Source organism: Ovis aries, chromosome 24 (assembly GCF_016772045.2).
Source record: "Ovis aries strain OAR_USU_Benz2616 breed Rambouillet chromosome 24, ARS-UI_Ramb_v3.0, whole genome shotgun sequence".
Classification (NCBI taxonomy): domain Eukaryota; kingdom Metazoa; phylum Chordata; class Mammalia; order Artiodactyla; family Bovidae; genus Ovis; species Ovis aries.
Genome location: NC_056077.1, coordinates 26,875,853 through 26,896,262, shown reverse-complemented (window position 1 = coordinate 26,896,262; position 20,410 = coordinate 26,875,853). Strand labels below are relative to the sequence as shown.

The 20,410-nt window shown below is 52.1% G+C and overlaps 1 protein-coding gene and 1 non-coding gene across 4 annotated transcripts; both read right to left on the bottom strand.

The window, feature by feature from the left end:
* Positions 1–20,332, bottom strand: SEZ6L2 (seizure related 6 homolog like 2). 3 transcript variants are annotated; one of them, XM_027962062.3, is made up of 18 exons: positions 19,740–20,332; positions 18,682–18,813; positions 17,719–18,018; positions 17,237–17,376; positions 16,777–16,978; positions 11,065–11,250; positions 9,939–10,107; positions 9,147–9,310; positions 7,041–7,241; positions 6,444–6,582; positions 5,425–5,621; positions 5,111–5,305; positions 2,896–3,087; positions 2,621–2,812; positions 2,120–2,158; positions 1,820–1,937; positions 1,597–1,693; positions 1–559 (listed from the first exon to the last, which is right to left on the bottom strand). In XM_027962062.3, the coding sequence occupies exons 1-18, from the start codon at positions 19,816–19,818 to the stop codon at positions 530–532; spliced, it is 2,772 nt and encodes a 923-aa protein (XP_027817863.1). In that variant the 5' UTR covers positions 19,819–20,332; the 3' UTR covers positions 1–529. The 3 variants fall into 3 exon arrangements, with proteins under 3 accessions (XP_027817863.1, XP_027817865.1, XP_027817864.1); XM_027962063.3 differs by having other exon boundaries at positions 533–559; positions 1,597–1,718; XM_027962064.3 differs by lacking the exon at positions 2,120–2,158.
* TRNAH-GUG (transfer RNA histidin (anticodon GUG)) lies at positions 12,076–12,148 on the bottom strand. Its single transcript has one exon. It is a non-coding gene; the product is annotated as a tRNA-His (tRNA).
* Positions 20,333–20,410: the final 78 nt, after the last annotated feature.

Sequence of the window (20,410 nt, the reverse complement as noted above, 5' to 3'; positions counted from 1 at the left end):
AATGGTGATTTTCTGTTTATTGCTCAAAACCAAAAATCCAGAAGCAAAGGCGGGGACACCATGGGGAGGGGACATGGCAGGAAAGGGGTAGGGGTCTTGTCCTAGCTCTCCGCTTCATCCCTCTTCTTCTGACCCTCTAGGGTTAGAGGTTAGGCCAGGGCCAGAGCAACTGGGAAGGACAGAGCCTTCCTGGCCAAGGGAATAGCAGAGCTCTTGGGTATAGTCCCTGTGGGGTGCCCTGGGCTGGAAGCGCCCCAGCAGTTGCAGCCGGGACTGAGTTCCCCTCCCAGGGTCCAAAAGCAGGTAGAGTTGGTGGGGCAGGCCCCTTGTTTGGCAACTGAGAAGAGGAGGCTTTGGGCACAGGATGCTGGTTTATTTACTGTAGGGTCCCCAGGGCCATCAAAGCCCCCTTGTGGGACCAGGAGACTATTTACACAGCAGGGAGGAAGGAAACCAGAGACCAGGTCCTGTGCTCCTTCCTGCCCAGAATGAGGAGAGGAAGGGCGTCCTGCAGCCTTTGTCTTGGTGTTCAGATGGATACTTCATACTCGCGTGTATCCTGGAAACAGAGAGATGTATCAGCTGCTGGAGTGGGATGGAGGTGGACGAGACAGCAAAATAGGTATCCACAAGGAAGGGGAAAGACTCTGTGTGTGTGTGTGTGTGTGTGTGTGTGTGTGTGTGTGTGTGTTGTTTTTTGGCCATAGAGTGCAGGGTCTTAGTTCCCCGACCAGGGATTGAACCATGGCCCCTGCATTAGAAGTGTGGAGTTCCAGTTCACGCTGGAGCCAAATTCTCAGTCCCTTGGTACTAAATTTACCCTTGAAGTTCCCTTAAATTGCCCGTTAAGCATAGACTGCTGTGGTCTCAGATGTAGATCAACACAGCCTGTTTTCTTCCAGCACAGGAGCAAATGGCTTTTCTTTGGTCGAATACCAAATAAATTAACTGATTTAAATACCCCTTGTATAAGAAAAGGTTGCCTTTAAATAGCAAAAGACATTGTCTATCAAATGATAGAGTCTTTACTACTAGACTTCCAGGGACATCCAAGACTGTGTTTTTCAAATAACATTGATCACTGGGAGTTTGGCAGCCATGGGATGTGAATGGGGCCGAATCTGGCCAATGGATATGTTTGGTTCACTCTACAGTATCTTAAAATCACATAAAAATTGAAATTTCTGGATCTTCTTGGACAATTGGAAGATCTGGCAATTGAGCTTAGGTTTCCACCAGAGGATGAGATGGCTGGGTGGCATCACTGATTCAATGGACATGAACTTGGGCAAACTCCAGGAGATGGTGAAGGACAGGGAAGCCTGGTGAGCTGCAGACTGTGGGGTCACAGAGTCAGACATGACTTGGCAACTGAACAACAATTCCACCACAAACTGGATGGAGTACAAGTTTTCCAATTAGCCACAGTCCACACCACTCCCTATTGCCCACTGACTTGCTTTGTTCACTGATGTGGCCTTTGTAGGCAGCTGAGTTTGCAGTTCCCAAGACTGATATTACAGAGACCTTGAGAGAAGCTTATGGGTCCTGGGGGAGCAGAGGGATGGGGCATTCTAGGATAGCAGAAAGGCTCACCCCAGCTTCATACAGTGGATTGCTGAAGTCTGACTCCACCGTGATAGGGCTGTAGGAATGGGAGCCCGAGAAGCCGAAGAGGGATTTGCCCTGTAGCCTGGGAAAGGAAGGAGATAGAGGGGCTTATCGAGAAGTGAGCCCCCAACCCCCCCTCACCCGGGCTTCTGTGCCAGGCAGGCAGGACGTCTGCCCTGGCCAGCAGCTCCCTGAGTCGGGTACTTACTTGGTGTAGTATATGTAAACACCACTCCCGAGGACGATGACCAAGCCCAGGGGCAGCAGAATGGCCAAGGCGAGGTTCCCACCCTCTAGCTGCCGTGACGGGTCAGTGGTCTGGGTCACTGGAGAGAGGAGGAGAGGCCAGTGAGCTGGCGCTGGGCCCACCCTCGGCTCTCCCAGCCTCCTGCCCTGGGCCTTGAACCCCTGGGCCCTCACCCCTCCAGGGATCTGGCCTCCTGCCCCCGGCCTCTGCCTTGCCCTCCCAGCTCAGCCAGGCCTGGGTCTCCACTGTGCCCTCACTGACCTTCCAGTTTTCGGTTGTCCAGGAGCTCCTCAAAGGCCACTGCAGGGAGAGGAGGGGGAGGGGACGGGGTCTGAGCCAGGGAGGGAAGGAGGCTGCGGAGAGGGCCGGGAGCCCGGTGGGGCTGGGTTGGACAGCCTGGTTTCTCTGCCCTCTGCTCAACCTAAGCTTGATCCTTCCCTCAGGGGGGCAGGGCCTTGGTCCTCCTTGTCCAGACCCCTGGGGAGTCTAAACCCACCAGGTCTGTAGAATTTGTCAAAAATAAGGAAACTGAGACCAGTCCAGAGGGCAAGGGACTGCCAAACCAAAGCCCCCTGCCCTACTTCCCTTAGGATGAGTCCATGACCTTGAACTTCCCCAGGGCTTGTGGATCTACCTCTGAGGATGAGAGCCCATGGAGGTGAACAGGAAAACTCAGCAGTCTCAAGTGTGCTACCTGACTTTCCCTGCCCTGTCACATCCCAGACACTGCTATGCCCCTTCCTGCCCTGCATGCCCAGGCACCTTTGCAGAGTGGAGGCTGGCTGGTCCACTGGGAGGGGTGGCCGGGCACACAGGTGATGGTGACCTCGCCGATGAGCTCAAAGCCCTCATAGCAGAAGAAGCGCAGAGACTCGCCAGCCTGGTAGTGATGCTTGTATAGTGTCTGGTAGCCATTCTCTGGCACCCCAGGGTTCAGGCACGGCTCGTACTTCACTGCGGGGAAGAGGTCAGCCATGGATCAGCTGCACTGTGAGCAGGCCACCCAGCCACCTGTCCCAGGGTGTCCCCAGACTCACAGGCGCACTTGGGGACCCGGTCGCTCCACTTGGGCGTGCCCGTGTCCCGGCTGTAGCAGGTGAGCACAGCCGCCCCCTCCAGGCTGTACCCAGGCAGACAGCGGTACTGGACATGGGAGCCAACCGGGAAGCCGGCATCGGAGGTGGTGCGGTGCCCATTGGTGATCTCACCCGGGTCTGCACAAGTCATGACTGTTGACAAGAGGAGCCGCGGCCTTAAAAGATCTCCTAGAAGCTGAGAGCTGGGGAAGCCCTGAGCCATAGGCCATTTCCTTGGGGCAGACCCCTACCCCCCACCACCTCCCACTCCTTCCTCAGAATGAAGAGAGCAGGAATTGGGAAAACTTTAAAAATGCAATGCATTTTACATATCAGGTTTCCCAGTATTGTTGCCTGGAGAATTCCATGGACAGAGGAGCCTGGTGGGCTAATGTCCATGGGATCGCAAAGAGTCAGACATGACTGAGCAGGGCTGACACTTTTCTTCCAGAAGACAGACTGTGTGGGGCAACCTGGGCCCCCATCCCAGGGTGAAGTTTGAAATAGTGAACCACTTAGCCAGAGCAAACCAGCTAAATGCTGCTGTGTCAGCCCTGCCTGGCAAATCATCAGCAGAAGAGGGGCCCAGCCTTCCTGTTTCCCTCATTCTCAGCCCAGTCTGCTCACTTATGTTGCCTGCCTGGCCCCTGTGGGCATCTGTTCACAGACATGCTATGAAAGAGTCCCAGGCAAAGCCATTTCCTATATACAGACCTGTGCAAGGCACCCTGCTAGATGTTTTACAAACACAATATCATTTACCCTGATGAGGGATCAAGGTCACTGTCATCTCCCTTGGGGCTCAGAGTTCAAGGCAGTCAAATGACTGGCCTATGGTCACTCAATCAGAAAGTGGCAGAGCTGGAACTGTTCAGGATCACAGCCATGGAGCATTGGGCTGAGTTTCAGAGACCTGGGTCTCAGCTCAGCTGAAGGGTCAGTGTGAGGCCTGGGGCGGGTCCTCTCCTTAGACTTGGGCAGCTGGGCCAGGCCCTATCCCCTCTGGGCCCTGCTCTCATCTCTTCCTGTCCCTGCCCCATCCTATCTGGTTTCTGGATTAGACATCCTGTGAATCCTTCGAGGAAAGGGGACCTGTGTCAACTAGAAAGTTTTCCTAGTTGACAGTGTCCAGTCGAAATCTGGCTTCCTGAAACTTATCCTCATTGGTCCCACTGTTCCTCCTAGGTTCCAGATGAAAGACCTATAGCCCCATATCCTGGTGACCCAAAATTTGGTGAAAGTGACAAGATGCCACCCCTCTTTTCAATTCTAAAAGATAAACACTCCCAGCTCCTTTAAATGTCGCCTCTGTGAAATCTCCAGCCTTATCTGTGGAGTAATGAACCCCCCTCTTCCCACAGCCCTTCTTCATACTTATAGCAGCTAGTACTTACTGTTTACTATCACCAGGTACTAATGTGAAAACCTTTCATTTGTTTTTCACAACATCCTATTCCTACTTCACGGATGAAAAAACTCAGAGATGTTAAGTACCTTGCCTGAAGTCACCCAGCACTTAGCACTGTAATATCTTGAGTTAAGTATCTGTTCCTCTCCCAGTGTGTGAGCTGTGAGCTCTGTCTCCGTAGGTAGGGTTCCTGACCTCTCTGTACAACCCCAGCCCCAACCCAGCACAGCACTTTATTGACTGCATTAAAATTAACCAAGTCCTCTGACGAGCTTAGGCCCCAGCAAGGTGGCTCCCCATAATGTCAAGGGTTGGGGACTGAGAGACTGGAGAAGGGCCCAGAACAAGAAAAGAGATGATAGTGCAGGCCAGGTAAGGGGTGGAACTCAGACGGGGCAGAGACGGGGTTAAGAGACTGTGGCGGCGCGGCCACGAAAAGATAAGGCAGGTCCCAGAGGACCAGGGTGTGACCCAGGACAGCGCAAGACGGAGGGATGTAGCCGTGGGAAGTTGAGACTGGGGAGCAGAGAGGACAGTTTTGGGACACCGAGGAGCAGAGGAGTGGTATACCTAGGGGACATATGGTCAGGGCCTGAAGAAGATCTGGGCAAGACCTAGAGCGAAGGGGTGAAGCCCAGGCAAAACAGGGGCGGGGACAAGATGGGACGAAGCAGGGAGCAGAGGGGTTGGGCGGGGCCCAAGCAGAGCAGCGAAACACAGGTGGGCAGGGGCGGGGCCATGAGTGGCAGGGGCGGGGCCCGGGCTCACTTTTTTGGCAGGCGGGCGGCGCTGCGCTCCAGGACAGGTCCCATTGGCAGGTGAGAATGTCGGAGCCGAGCAGCTCATAACCAGGCTCGCATTGATAAGTAAGCACAGTGCCCCGGATCAGGTCCCCGTGGGAGGCCGTCCTCCAGCCCCACTCCGGAGGCGGCAGCTCGGGGCACGTGTCGTTCCTCGGGACTTCTGCAGGGGACAGACAGCGAGTTTGGAGGCTGTCCTTAGACTCAGGGCGCCCTTCCAGCTTCGGGGGCCTCTCTGACTTGCGGGACCCCTGCCCATCTCGGGACCCTCGGCCTTCGTACCTTTGAAGTGCAACACGAAACCCTGGCCCAGGCCCGGGTTGGGGGGTCCGGGCGGTGCCTGGAACTGCAGCGTGAGGTCGGACCCAGAGGAGAGGAGGCGGCGGCGCGGTTGAGGCCCTCTCAGCTGGGCCAAGACTCGTGCACTTGGACCGTCCCCATCGAACAGCGTCAGCATATCCCCTTCACGCACATTCAAGCTGCAGAGTGGGGGATGGGTTATGATCAGCCCCTCCCGTCCAGTTCTGCCCAATCCTAACTCGGTTCGTGGACTAACCTTACCTACTCTCCAGTTGCCTATCCTATGCCTCAGGTTTGGCTCAATAATGGGCTTCTCCATGCTAGCCGCTCCAGGTTCCATTGGTTTCTCCCGATTTCTGCTTCCCAGTACCCAACCCTGCTCACTGCTAACGCCTTCTACTCCCCACTCCCTTCTCTATCACCAGGTGATGCTCAACTCCAAAAGCCTGTGATTGGTCAGGCTCAACTCCAACTCTGACCAACCACAGGCCATGCTCATTACCACCCCGCCCAATTCTAGGCTCCCCCTGAGTACTTGCTTTTTGAGCTATGCCCTCTCTAGTTTTGTCCAGGCACATAACCACCTCACATCAAATGAGCTCACTGGATTTCCCCCACACCTATGTTCATCTCGTGTGCTGCTGCTGATGCAACAGTTGGGCCTGGGTCCCCTGAAATCACTCCACAGGTGGCCTTGGAAACAGTCAAACAGTGAGACTCCAGGCCAGAGTCCCCTTTTCACAATAGCCCCTGAGGAAGGCTGCATTACCCTCATTTGCTTCTCCAAGGTTTTCCAACCAATACATGACTTGTCCCTAGGTCTACTTGATGTCCCACACCCCCATCCTGAATCCTTATACACCTTTTAAATCTGAACATATATCCACCGACTCATGTGAAAAAGCTCAAGACAGCTGGGCTGAGAAAGCAGGGCAGTGCATTGTCATACCACACTTGGCCGAGCCCACACCCATCGCACCCTCTGTGGTACCCAAACGTACATCTCAACTTGGAGCAAGATGCGTTTCTCTTCCTGGACATGCAGACCCCACACACAGTCTTGGCCAGGGCTATAGCTCTGGGGCCAATCCGGAGAGAGGACCACACCCGCTGGCTCTGACAGCTCCCCTCCACACATGGCTAGGGGAGAAACGGTGTCAGATTCAGGATCAGGTGGGCATGCAATCTCCATTTCACCACCATTCTCACCACTCCTAACTCTGCGCACCATACCTCCTCCCGGACTTCTATTATCTATTACCCATCTGATTCTTGCAATGCTTAGTCCTGTTGTGTCCAATCCCCAGCCCCACTCTTAACTCACCGCGCCCACCCACCAGCCGATGCATCACCACCCAATCTCTGACCCAGCCCAACTCCAGCCCTAGCTCTTGAAGATATTTGTGTTATGATCCCTGAATTCTGTAACAAGCTCACCAACTACTTAGCTAAGAAAACTGAGCTGAGCCTCTGAAAAGGACAGGGATTGATCCAAGGCCTGAGTTTACTAGGTTCTCCTTTCTGATGGCCTTCCTAGGTTCCCTGGCTCAGGAGGTAGCCTGTGGACTGAAGGAAGTCTAGGGTGGTGGAGGGCTCACCCTTGCACGCTGGCTCTGTGTCATTCCAGTGGGGTTCTGTAGGATCCACACATTCGATGACATTGGGGGGGCCAGGGGGCTCCAGGGCATATCCTGGGAGGCACGAGAAGGTGGCCAGTGCCCCTGGGCGGTACTCAGGGTCCGTGGTGGTGACGTTGCCATGTGCCAGGAAGGGGGCGAAGCAGCGATCTTCCTCAAAGGCTAGAAAGGAATCAGTCACAGGAAGTAAACATTAGGACAGGGACTTCCCTGGCAGTCTGGTGGTTAAAACTCTGTGCGTCCAATGCAAGGGGTGCAGGTAAAATCCCTGGTCAGGGAACTAAGATCCCACATGCCATGTAGCCAATAAATAAATACTTTTTAAAAATACACACACACACACACACACACACACACACATACACACACATAATAGAACAGGCCTCTAGGGATCTCAGACTGGGGAACTGGGCTGAATTCCAGTGTGGTTTGGGTTATTTAAAATCGAATGCCCTTGGGTTTAGCTTTCACTCTCCAGTTTCCCCCAAACCTTAATATTCCTCATAGGCACATTTATGTTAGCTCCTTGGCCTCTAGACAGAGGCTGAGACCAATCAAGTCCCAGCCACTGTTCTATAGATGAGGACACCAGGTCCACAGTCAAAAAGCCATTTGTCCCATGTCACAGGTTGGGGCAGTGGCGGAACCAGACCTTCTTAAGCCCAGACTCCTTGATTCCCAGCCAGAGATGCCTGGCTCTGGAAGCTGCAATGGACTGAGGGGGAAAGGGTGCCTTTGGAGACTTGGCTCATGTAGGTGTGCTCACTCCTCAAAAATAACAGTTGACTTCTGATCATCCCCGATAATCCATACTGTGGCTGGAATCCAAAGTGAGGCAAACACAAAAAGCTACTTATTTAACTTTGGGCTAAGGCAGTGAAAATGAACATTTGTAGAGCATTTTAGTTTTTAACCCATCTGATCATATCTTAGCTGCAAAGACTCAGGTAAGATTCAGGTGCTTATGATCCAGAAACAGTCTGAAGCCCATGGAGCAACAGTGACCCACAATTGTGCAGGCAGGCCTCAGACCTAGAAATTCTTTTTGCAGTCTCAGAATCTAATATGCAATTTATTTATCAGATCCACTGTTCTATTTCACTGTTACTTAACCTAGTAAGGTGAGATGTCCAAATCCTATGCACCCATCAGGGCACAGTGCCAATTCCCTTTCTCCTTTGATTCATATCAGAAATGACCCCCTTTCATCTCTGTACATTTCACTTTCTTTGTCTCTTTCCTGCTACTGTTTACATAAATCTTCCACTTGAGACACAGTGAAACTCTGTATCCCAGATATATCAGGCTTTTCTCTACCTCTCTACTGTTGCTCATGCTGTTCTTTTATCTGAGATGCTCATTTCCAATCTTTGTCTTTTAAAGTTGTCTCCATCCTGTAAGTCCTAGTTCAAATGACTCCTCCTATGATCACTGACCTCCCTGCTTCTACCTGTCTGGCATCCAGTCTTCCTTCCTCTGTTAAGAGCACTCCTATTTTCATTTTGGGTCTCATGCCCTCCCCACTTCCAGTGCATGAGGTTCAGCTGGGGCCAACTAGGAATGGACGTGTGACGTGGATCTGCCAATCATTATACCACCTGACAGTGACTGGCTCAGGCATAGACATCTGACCTAAGCCAGGACATTGAAAGCCTTGCCTGGCATCTTTGCTGAAGCTCTTAGAAAAGTGGTATGCTTCCTCTCTTTTTGATGGAGTTACTAAAGCTGGTGGTCTGTAAATCTGGAACTGCTAGGTACACAGGCTGAGAGTCTGCCTAAGAATGAAGCCAGCCAAGAGGAAAGAAAGGAGAGATGAAAGCAACTGGCCTCTTGGCTGTGTATCTGAGACCAGCTGTACCTGGATCCAGCCATACCTGAAGCTTAAGTAGAAAGGCCACATCAGGAAATTAGACAGAATCTTTGTCACTTGGGGATCAGGAGGCAAGTCGGTTTTTAGGAATCCAAACATGGAGATGAGCAGAGATGGAATATGTGCTTGTGACCATGCCCGGGCATCAGGAGGAAGGGAAAGTGGGGGAGCTGGGGCCCCAGGGGGAAGGCTGTTACCTTCAAATCGGAGGCTTAGCAGCAGGGGATTGGCAGGTGTCTCTGAAAGCAGCTCCACATAGAGGGATTGGGCGTCACTGATGAGACCCCGCTCTGGGACATCATCCATGTCCGAGTCATAGATCACTGGTGAGAGGGGACTGCCCCCTGAGCGTACCATCAGCCTGGGATGGACAGAGGTGGTCAGGAGCTTGGCTTCCCCTAGGAAGCTGCTTCACCTCTTGCCTGCTCTAACTTAATTTCATAGCTATTGCTTTCAAATATTAACTATATGCCATGGACTCCTCTAAGCCTGTACACATTTTATCTCATTGAATTCGCACAAGAACCCTCAAGTCAGATACTATTATTATTCCTCATTTCGTCAATGAGAAAATTGAGGCACAGAAAGGGTAAGTAACCTGTCCAGCATCACACAGCAGCTAGTGACAGACCTGGGGTACCAGTTTATTAGATAAAGAGTGAGGATAATGATGATGATGGTAAACACATTAAGAGTGCTTACAGTGTGCTGGTCACTCTAAGAATTTTACATATTTTTAATTCATTTGTCCTCACAGAAACATTAAGAGTGAGCTACTATTATCTCCATTCTACAGATGATGAAAATGAGGCACAGAGAGGTTAAGTGATTGTCTCAGTTTGCACAGCTACACTGCCTAAGAAAGGGGAAGGACTGACCTCCATTTAACATAGATCCCAACTGGGATGCCCCTAGTCTGCCTGCCTCCTTACGGTAGCCTTCCTATTTCCTTGAAGTGGGAACCTCTGACCCAAGGCTCAGACCCTCACCGGTCATTGTCCTCATCCAGCGAGACTCTCTCGAAGTGCAGGTGCAGCCGGCGTCCCTCGGCTGCTTCAATGACCCAGCGGCAGGTGAGGTTGGGTCCTGCAGCTCCCCCAGGCTCAGGGGACACGATGCGGCCAAGAGTAGCATTGTGGATGGTGCCCCCACAGGATGCTGTGGGCAGAGGGGCAGCAGGTTAAGGTGACTTGTCCTTGTCCCATCTTCAGAGCTGTTGCGCCCACACCTCTGCCTGGGCCCTGGCCTTGGGATGACCTCTGCCCTACAGGCTCACCCCAGGACCTTTTCCATGCCACTACCCAGGTATGGAACCAGCTCTGGAATAGAAAGACCCCAGGATGGACACTCCCCAAATGTGGACACCCTGGGGTGGGGAGTTATGAGGGATTCCCTCCAGGTGGCACTAGTCGTAAAGAAGAAAAAAACCCCCGCCTGCCAATGCAGGAGATGTAAGAGATGGAGGTTCAATCCCTTGGTGGGGATCGTCCCCACCAAGGAGGAGGGGCACCACAACCCACTCCCAGTATTCTTGCCTGGAGAATCCCATGGACAGAGGAGCCAGGCAGGCTACAGTCCATAGCGAAGCAGAGTCAGACACGACTGAAGCAACTTAGTACACACGCACATGCACGTGCCCCGAAACTGAAGCTCTCGGATGGCGAATACTCAGGATACGCCCCCAGGATGAAGGCTCTCCAGTATAGAGACCCTCAAGATACAGACCCCAAAAGCAATTTCCTCTAGGATGAGGGTTATCCAAAACAGGGACCTCTAGAATGATGACTCCCCACGTGGGGACCCTCCAGGAATTCCCTGGCAGCCCAGTGGTTAGGACTCCATGCTTCCACTGCTAGGGGCATGGGTTCAATCCCTAGTCAGGGAACTAAGATCTAGGAACCCTCCAGATGGGATTTCTCCAGATGGAGACCCTCCAAGAATGGAGACACCAAGGATGGAGACCCTTAGGGTGAAGAGCTCCAGAGGGAGACCCTAGGATAGGGAGTCTTCAGGATAAAAAAACCCCTTCAAGATGGGTGCTCCCCAAAGATAGAGATCCCCAAAGACAGGCCCCTCCAGCGGGGCTCCTGGGACGGGGAGGAGCAGGAGACTCACCCACGCAGCTGGGGGGCTCACTGCTCCAGGCTGGCCGGGTGCCATTGAGGCAGACGAGGGTCTCCTCTCCCTGCAGCTGGTAGCCCGAATCACAGTGGAAAGTGGCAGTGCCTCCAGGGTGAAGGTCTGTCACACTCACATCCCCATGGGCTGGCTGGGGAGGGAAGCCGCAGCTCAAGAGGTAGGCTGGATCAGGCAGAGAAGGAGGAGACCTCAGTTTCCCATGCCACTCTCTCTCACTGGCCCCCAGCACTTCCTCCCCTCTTTCTACCCCCCACCCCCAGGGGCACACACTGGCTTCATACTGGAGTCCTTACATGGACACATTTTCTCACGAGGAGGTAATTTCCACACGCCTGGGGTCCCCTAATCTTTGTAGTCTACCCCCTTGGGACCCCATTTTACAGATGAGATGATAACCTGAGACTCAGAGAAGTTCTGGACCCTAGCTAGCACTCATTGGCTGTGTGACCTCAGGCAAATCAGCAGACCACTCTGAACCCCATCCAGTTCTAATAATAACACATGGTATTTGCAGAGCCCACTCAGCTTCCAAAACGAGTTCATGCAGCACTTTTGAGGAGGCAGGCTGTGACCCACTTTCCAGATGTAGAAATTGAGGCTCCGAGTTATTAAGTGGCTCATATCATTTTCTCCTCTCCACACCCACAGATTTCCTTCCACTGGGGTGCACTGTGGTATTATATCCTCAGCTCTCATCCAAAGGAGTCACAATGAGCTCCTTTAGAAAGTATTTTGCCATTAAAAACTCTAATACTCAGCACCCTCTGAGTAAGTCTTCCACAGAAAGTAAAGTGCTAGGGAAAGTTCTGCTTTCCCTAAGCAACTGGTTTGTTTTCTTTCCTGTTGTGAGAACTCTGGAATCTCTCTTTTTGCACTGGCTGCTGGGAAGCTCAGAACCAGATGGAGTGAGACTTGCTCCCAGTAACAGTGGCTTATCCATCCACGTTCTTTTTTTCCAGTCGTGCTACTCAGCCTGTAGGATCTTAGTTCCCCAGCTAGGGATTGAACCCAGGCCCTCAGCAGACACAGCACAGAGTCCTAACCACTGGACCACCAGGGAATTTCCATCCACATTTTTTTTTTTTCAAATTTAATAAGCATTACCTGGTGCCAATTTTTTCTTACTTATTCTATTTAATTTTATTGCTTGTGGTCTTTTTTTGAAAGCCTCCTGAAATTCTTGCAGTCATATGAGATAAAACAAATAAACAGAAAGTGCATTGGTAATAAATGATGGACGCTGAACTTGATCCTGACAGAGCTCTGTATGTCTGGTTAAGCAGAGCTCATCAAGAAGGCCTTCCTGGGGACTTCCCTGGTTGTCCAGTGGTTAAGAATCTGTCTTGCAATGCAGGGGAAGCTGGTTCCATCCCTGGTCAGGGAACTAAGATCCTACACGCCACTGCAGCTAGAGAGTCTGTGTACTGCAACAAAATGTCCTGTATGAGTCAGTGAGAATCACGTGTGCTGTAGCAATTAACACCTGACACAGCCAAATAAATAAACAAAATAAAGTGTAGTGATTTCAAAAAGCTGGCAGGGGTACTTCCTGGAGGAAATACCTCAAAGCTGTATCTTGTAGGAGGGGCAGGCTGTGGTTAGCAGAGGGTCCAGCTTGTCTAGGCATTTGCTTTTTCTGATTCTCCAGTCCCAAGTGGTTCTGTTAGAGACCCTAGTCTCTCTGTGTTTCAAAATTCAACAAGCATTTCCTTGGCTGGGTCCGAAGGCCAGAGGTGAAACAGACTAAAGCCTTGCCTTCAGGAGTTCATGGTCTACTAAGATCGACACAAATACGACCTTGTAGATCATAGGATCTGAGCATTTCCTGGTGGTCCAGTGGTTAATGACACTGAGCAGAGCCCTGTGGGGCTTCTGAGCACAAAGTCTTTCTGTGTCCCCCATTTCTTTGGTTATAGGAAACAGCCTTCATTCAGCCTCTATGACCTTCCCTCAGTTCTAATGGGCAGATTCTAGCAGCTGTTAATTAGGGAAGGGAGGGGATGCTGAGACCAGAGAGAGTCAAGAGAAACAATAGTGGGACTTCCCTCGTGGTCCAGTGGCCAAGACTCTGATCTTCCAATGCAGGGGGCCCGGGTTCAATCCCTAGTCAGGGAACTAGATCCCATATGTGGCAACAAAGATCCCCAGTGCTAGAACTATTACTTAAACCCAGAGCAGCCAAATGAATAAGTATTTTCTTTTAAAAAAAGAAAAACAATAGTGCACCCTTGGGACACGGTCCTATTTCCCCATCAATGGATACACACAACAACATCTTTGAGCTATTTTGTAGATACTGAAACCCTTGCCAAGTGCGAGAAGCTAACAAAAATTGACGATGGTGTGCTGCCCACAAGTTTATAGACCCCAGACCAGTTGGACTTGAAGGTTGATGATGCTGACTTCTACTGATCTCACCACCAACCCATCAGAAGAATATCCACGAGCTGATCACTCCCCCTTTGAACAATTACTATAAAACTTCTCATTATTTTCTCTAAGTTGGGACACATTATTTTGAGGTCATTGGCCAGCTCTGGGCCCCTTTGTCTGGCAAAGTAAAAAAGCTCTTCTTTTCTACATCACTCCAAACTCTGCCTCTGAGATTCAATTCAGGACTCGTGTACAGAGAAGCCGAGCTTTCAGCATCCTTAGGGCTTGGCAATTTCACTGCTGGGCCAGGGTTCAATACTTGGTAGGGGATCCTGCAAGTCACACAGTGGCCAAAACAAAACACATCCCCCACCCCCTGCAAAAAAAAAAAAAAAAAAAACAACAACCAACAACCCAAACACTGTGATTTCAATAAACTTTAGCTTCTGTGATGGCTCCCTATGATCGACAGACTCAAGCTTGAAAACTTTAGCTTTCTGAAAGCCCCTTCCACAACTGGGTCTAGCCCACAATATAGTTTTGTGTCCCAATTCCATGTATTTTTCACATAATTTCCTCTACCTGCAAGGCTCTTGTCTTACTTTTCCTTATCTCTCAAGGAATAACTGAAGTACCACCTCCTCCAGGAAGTTTTCCTGACCCCCTTACTCCCCTTTTCAATAAAGTTAGGTGGGGTTTTTTTTTGGTCTATACAGAATCCACATGCATAATTTTATCGTCACATTAATGCCTGCCTATTGCCACTGTGAGACTGAACCAAACCATTTTTATTTTGTCTCCTAAAAACCTACCCTTGCTGATCAATTGATGCTACCAAGAGTCAATGTGGAGCAGTGCAAAGAGCACTGAATTTAGAGATGGGCACACCTAAGCTCCGATTCCAGCTGCACAACTTATTTGCTGTATGGTCTCAAACACGTGACTTTGCCTCTTGGGCCTTCCATCTGTAGATGACAATAACAATTCCTATAATTGAGGATTGGCCTTAAAGAAAATAAACACACCAAGCACCTGGAACTAGAAAGTCCTCAGAAAATGTTAATCACTTGCCCCTCAGCCTCAATTAATAAATGGCTGGGGGTCAGGGACTTGGGGATCTGACTTCTGACTTTGCAGTGCATTTGCTAGTGGCCAAACCATCCTTGTAAGCTTTGAGGCTTTGTCTTCCTCTCAGAGACAAAGTTGACAAAGGCCACCCCCAGGGCTGCTGTGAGAAGGGGAGGATGGTTGGCCCTGGGGTGAGGGGTGATGGAGCCTTTGACCATCCAGAGAAGCTAATGGGGACTCTGTGGATCAGAAGGCCCAGTTAGTGGAGACTGGCAAGGGCTTAAACAAGGCCTCAGTCCCAAAGGGGCCAGGAGAAGCTGCAGAACAAGGAAGACTGAGGCAGGTCATGAAGGCCCCTTTACGCAGTAGCCCTGCTTCCCCAGATGTTCCATTTAGCCTAATGAGTCCTATTTTCAATGCACTAGGGATGCGGCTGCTTAAAGGAGCCAGTGGAGAGCCATTTTGCAATATCTGAGGCCTAGCCCTCAGCCCTGGGCCCTCAAGGCCTGCCCTTGCTCCCCAGCAACCAGCCCCTGACCACCAACTACATGTACCCCGACTCACTGGTCTCCCTACAGGTAGGTTTACTAACTCCACCTTGCACACCTGACCCCGTGGGGCAGGTCCAGAAGAAAGATCACAGGAGAGGGTGTGAGGAAGGGATAATGGTTGCCTGTGTCCTGGATAAAGTCACAAGGGATCCAGGGTCTGCAGAGCTCACAAGGGGGCAGCAAAGCCATGAGATGACATGAAGGGACACAATTCCCTCTCTGTTTCTGAGCCGAGGAAGGGACTTTGGAGATGGCAGCAATGTCCAGAAAAGGATCATGGGCTGGGCCCCTGGCCTCATGCACACATGTATGCTAGAACATGCACTTGCATCGTGGGAAGGTTTCCATACACACAGGCAAATATGGATGAACACGTGTGTGTAGGCTGTCTGTGGGCGGGCGCTAGAGAATGCAAGCATGCGCAAACACGTCCCCTCTTTCCTGCCTGCTCCCCCGGAAGTCAGCAGGATCTTTTTAGGTCACAAAACTGAGGCTGTCACTATCTTGCTTAAAACATTTCGAAGTGGCTCCTCCTCCCCTGTAAGGATAATGTAGTCTGAGAACTCCTCACTGAAGCTAGTAAGGCCCTTTGTGATCGACATCTGACCTACCTCCCAGTCTAGTCTTTTCGCCTATTTCCCTACCACTTTCTGGGCTTTTCCTGTAATAGCAATGATCAACTTTTTGAGCCCTCGCTGGGCACCAGACAGTTTTAAGCATTTGTATGGATTCATCTGACCTTCCTAATAATGTGATGAGGTAAGCATCATCATCCTCATTTTTCAGTTAAGATGATGCAGTCCAGAAAGGTTAAGTAACTCATCCCAGGTCACACAGGACAATTCTATATTCCAAGCTGAGTGACCTCAACTCCTCTGGGTGGGGTGTCACAACTTTTTTTTCTCCTCTCTGGGTCTTGGGATATATTTTTTGATCCATCTAGACATCTGCCTTTCTCTTTCTGTCCCTCCCACCCTTTCCCTAGTTAACTCATTTCAGGTGTCAACTTAGTCATCACCTCCTCCAAGGAGGTGTTCCTATATTCCTTACAGAGGAAATGTAGGTCCCTTTGACATTTTGCCCATTGTCCTTCCATCATAGGGATTGGGGTCCGTATCTCACTGGATTATAATCCTCTTGATTATTTGCCCATCTCCCTACCTAGATTCTGAGTTACCTTTACGTTTGGCTTGTTTAGTCTTCTCCTCAAGGATAACCCAGGGCCAGTATGAAGTGGGCTCTGGATAAAGATTTGTTGAGGGAATGGACGAACTGTCCCTTGGATGGGTGCATACCCAGACACAGATCTGCGTGTGAGATAAGCGTGTATAGGTCTTCTCTGGGGCTTCCCTGGTGGCTCCTGGTAAAGAATGCTCCTGTCAATGCAGGAGATGTGGGTTTGATCTCAGCATCAGGAAGATCCTCTGGAGGAGGAAATGGCAACCCACTCCAGTATTCTTGCCTGGAAAGTCCCATGGACAGAGGAGCCTGGCAAGCTATAGTCCATGGAATCACAAAAGAGTCAGACATGCTTTAGCAACTAAACAATAAGAAGGTCTCCTCTTAGGATTCTGCCCCTCACCATCCTAGTCAAGAGGAAAAGGCTTTGACATCACCCTGAGGTTAGCAGGCCTATGAGATGTCCCCTGAGCCCAATGTGGCCCCTGCCTTTCCACAAGGACCCCGAACTCCTCACCCTGATAGTGGATCCTGAAGCCAGCACCCCTGGGGACCCGTGGGCTCTGAAAGTGCAGGAGCAGCCGGTTGGTGGGACTCCGAAGGACCTGTCCTTCACCCAGCATAGAGGAGTTAGCCAGGAGTCGGGGGGCCAGACCTGGAGACCCCCCACCAGCCAGCACCAGAAGTTCCTCCTCCCGAGACAGGTTCAGCATCTGCACCTAAGGAAGCCAGATTCAGACCCGCCAGGGCAAGTCAGCCAGGGTGGTAACCCCCTAAGCCCCCCACCCTTTTCCCTGTATGTAACAGCACAGTGACACTGGCCAAGTTGTAGAACTCTAGGGGAGTTTGTGAGAGCCTCAGAAACCAGGCTCATCGGAGAAAACAAGTTCTCTGGTTCTTAGGCCAAACCTGCCCACACCCCTGGGCCCAGAGGAAAGGGTTAGGAGGTTTCACAATAGGATGCTTAATGCAGTTACCTGGATCTCAATGCCGTAGCCAGGGTAGACATGGATACTGTACGTGCAGTCCAGGAGCCCCAAGGTGCGGCTGGCTGCGCTCCCTAAATCTGGGGATTCAACGTGCCCTTCGCCTTCGGAGATGTTGTTATTACACAGAACTAAAGAGACAGAAGCGACGGGACTGAGAGAATCTCTGCATTCGTGCCTTCCCAGCCAAGCAACTCCGGGGGTCCCCATCCATCATCTCCCCAGCAGCCTTCATAACTTAATCCAATGCTTACTCTCCCACTGGCGCCCAGAACTCCCTTCCCCAACTGTCATAATAGATAAAAACCTAGAACGGCGCTGGTACATAGTAAGCATAGATCAATGCTAGCCTTTATGATTACTCTTAAGCAGAAGACTCTCTCCTATCTGGATCCCTTCTTCCACACATATGCAGCAGCCTCTCCCCCATCCACGCCCTGCTCCTCTCCCATATCCCCCGTCAATCGTCTCACCTCGGCTGGTCACTGTTGTGGTGACAGTTGTCGTGGTGATAATGGTGGTCGTGGTCTCCTCTTCTCCTCCCTCGGGCCCCAAGGGTGGGCCTGGAGAGGCGGGACCGGGAAGGGGCGGGGCTGTGGTTCCTGGGGGCGGGGTCAGCAGCTCTGGCGCGGTGGGGCCTGCCCCCCTACCCCCTTTAGGGGTTACGGCGGTTGTCAGAGGCCCTGTGCCCGGCTCAGTGGCCCGAGGCAGAAAGGGTGCTGCAATAGTCTGGCCAACTGGAGGGGTTGCTAGTGTGGGGTCTGGATCAGATCCTGGGACAGGGCAAGGGAAATCAGGGAAAAGGAGGAGCAAATTGGTGGGCCTTGGTTGGGGAGCAGGGCTCAGGGAAACTGAGAGTTCCCCAGTGAGACCAAAAGACTTCTCCCACAAGGCACAGATCCCCCACCTCTCCCTTCCCCACCCCAGCTTCCCACTGCCTCTCAAGCTTTCCACAGCCTGCCCTCGACCCTTTTTCTTCTCTGTGTCCAGGCCCTTCCATTCTGATCATCTCTGTCTCTCCATTCAGATCTGGCTCCCTCTCCTGGTTACCCCTTTCTTGTTCCTCTGTCTTTTTCTTTTGCACTCTCTAGAACTTTTGATTTCTGTTTAATATTCTTACCCCTTTCTGATTTTATGATTCTAAATCTACTAATCCTTGCTTTTCTCTCTCTTTCTGTGTCTCCCCCCCCCCCCCCCCCCCAGCCACTCTATCTCTGATTCTGGTTCTCTGAGTTTCCATCTGTCTTTCTCTTTGATTGTCTGCTTTTCCGTCTGGCTCTGTTTCTTGATCATTCTGGCTCTCTGTATACATCCAGTGTTGATTCTCTCAAACCATCTCTCTGTCTCTCTCTGTATTTTACTGGCCTGGTTGCCCATCTCCCTGAGTTAATGTCCCTCCCTCTGCCTCTCAGTTTCTGCCACTCTGGGGGCCTCACCCGGCAGGTATCCCATCTCTGGGCCCTTCCTCAGCAGGGCCCCATGGAGCAGCTCCGCCAAGGCCTCAGAGGCTACTGCGGGGGTCTCACTTCCAGGCTCCGGCAATGCCTCCTCCTCCTTCAGGGGCAGACCTAGGAGATGAAATCATCTGAGCTCTTCCACTGCCCCACAAGCCTTCCTTCTCCAGAAAGATCTTTTCCAGAGCTCTTCCTCCCCAGTCAGCTGGGCCAGCAGGAGCTCGGAGGGTCCCAGACTGGGCTGAGAGCCAATACTGGAGGAGGGGCTCCCCGCTGCCCATCATACCTCCTAGCCCTTTCTTTCTCCCTTTTCCCTTAGGCCGTGTGGGCCCTCAGTAAGCACCTTGGACAGCGCCAGCAGGGCAGAGAAGCGGCGGGTTGCTACCTTCATTTTTCCCTCAGAGGTGCTTCCCGCAACCCCAGGGCTCTGCGGAGGGTCTGGCAGCACCTCCCAGCCCTTGCTTCTGCAGTGCTTAGCTTTCTCTCTGGGTTTCTGTCTGCAGTGTGGTTCTCTCTCTCCCCGCACTACACCCCCTCCCCTTCCCTCTCATTCTCTGCAGTCTCTGCCCCCTTCACTGGAGTCTGGCTGGAGGGTCAGAGTCGGGGAGTAAATATCTGGCCTCTGAGCACTGTCTCTGTTCATCTGTCTTTGTCCATACGTCCAAGAATGTTTGTGTGTGCAGTGCCTGGCATCTCTCCCATCACATCCATCTCCCACCCAGGTACCCTGCCTGTTTCTGCCGCCTCCGCAGATTGCCCCCCCACCCCGCACCCGCAACTTCCCCAGCCCTTCTTCCTGGATTTAACCCCTGAGACGCTGCTAAAAGCTCCCCTCATTCGTTTCCCAACTCCTCAGTATATGAGGGTAGGGGCTCCAGGTGCAAGCCAGAAAGCCCTGGCTTTCTAGGTCCGTCAGTTGTGCCCCTCCCCTCCCCCAGGAGCTCAGAAGACGCAGGATGTTCTGAGAAAGAAAGGTATAGAACCCCCCCCCCCCAGGGGGACATTCCCGGGGGCCCACCGCCACGCACCCATGTCCTTACCCCGAATCCAGGGACAGCTCAGCAGAAACAGGAACAGCAGCTGGAGAGGCGGCGGATGCTGGGCCCTGGGAGTCCCCATGGCGACTCACACCAATTTCTCTCCTCTGCGACTCTCCTAAATAATCTAGCTGTCACCTTTCCTCCGTCTCCTTTTATCTTTCTTGTTAATTTTTACCCCCTACTAGCAGTTAGTAAGGGAGACAATTTTTCTGCCCTTTGGGATGGAGAGGTAGAACTAGGTAGGGGGGTCGCCTGGAGCCCACCCCTCTTTGCCCAATCTCTTCTGTCCTCTGCTGTCGAGTGTGTGGGAGAGGGGGCGCGGCTCCGGCTGCAGGGGGTGGGGCCGAGAAGGGCGAAGGAGCCGGGTCGCCTGGGTTACCCTCTGGCTCAGGCGCCTGGGTCCCCCGGGTTGGCTGGATTCTAAGCTGGGGGAGTGGGTCGAGGCAAAACAGGTCCCGGGGACCTAAGGTGGGGTCGAAAATAGGGAGGGTCCCTACTGTGCTCTAGTGGAGCTTGGTGAGGAGGGGAGGAGAAGGGGTTGCAGAACCTGGAGAGCTGAGGCTCGGGCACTGAAGCTGCGGGAGGGAGAAGCTGAGAAAGGTATCGAGCCCACGTCAGATCCTGGGGACGGGCGAAGGGAGGGGCCTGGGATTTATTTGGGGGCGGTGGGG

Coding starts and splice junctions, on each gene's coding strand:
- SEZ6L2 (XM_027962062.3), bottom strand. CDS start 19,818: ATGGGGACTCCCAGGGCCCAGCATCCGCCGCCTCTCCAGCTGCTGTTC. Junction 10,108..11,064: donor TGAGCCCCCCAGCTGCGTGG/GTGAGTCTCCTG, acceptor CTCTGCCCACAG/CATCCTGTGGGGGCACCATC. Junction 1,938..2,119: donor GGACAACCGAAAACTGGAAG/GTCAGTGAGGGC, acceptor TCCTCTCTCCAG/TGACCCAGACCACTGACCCG.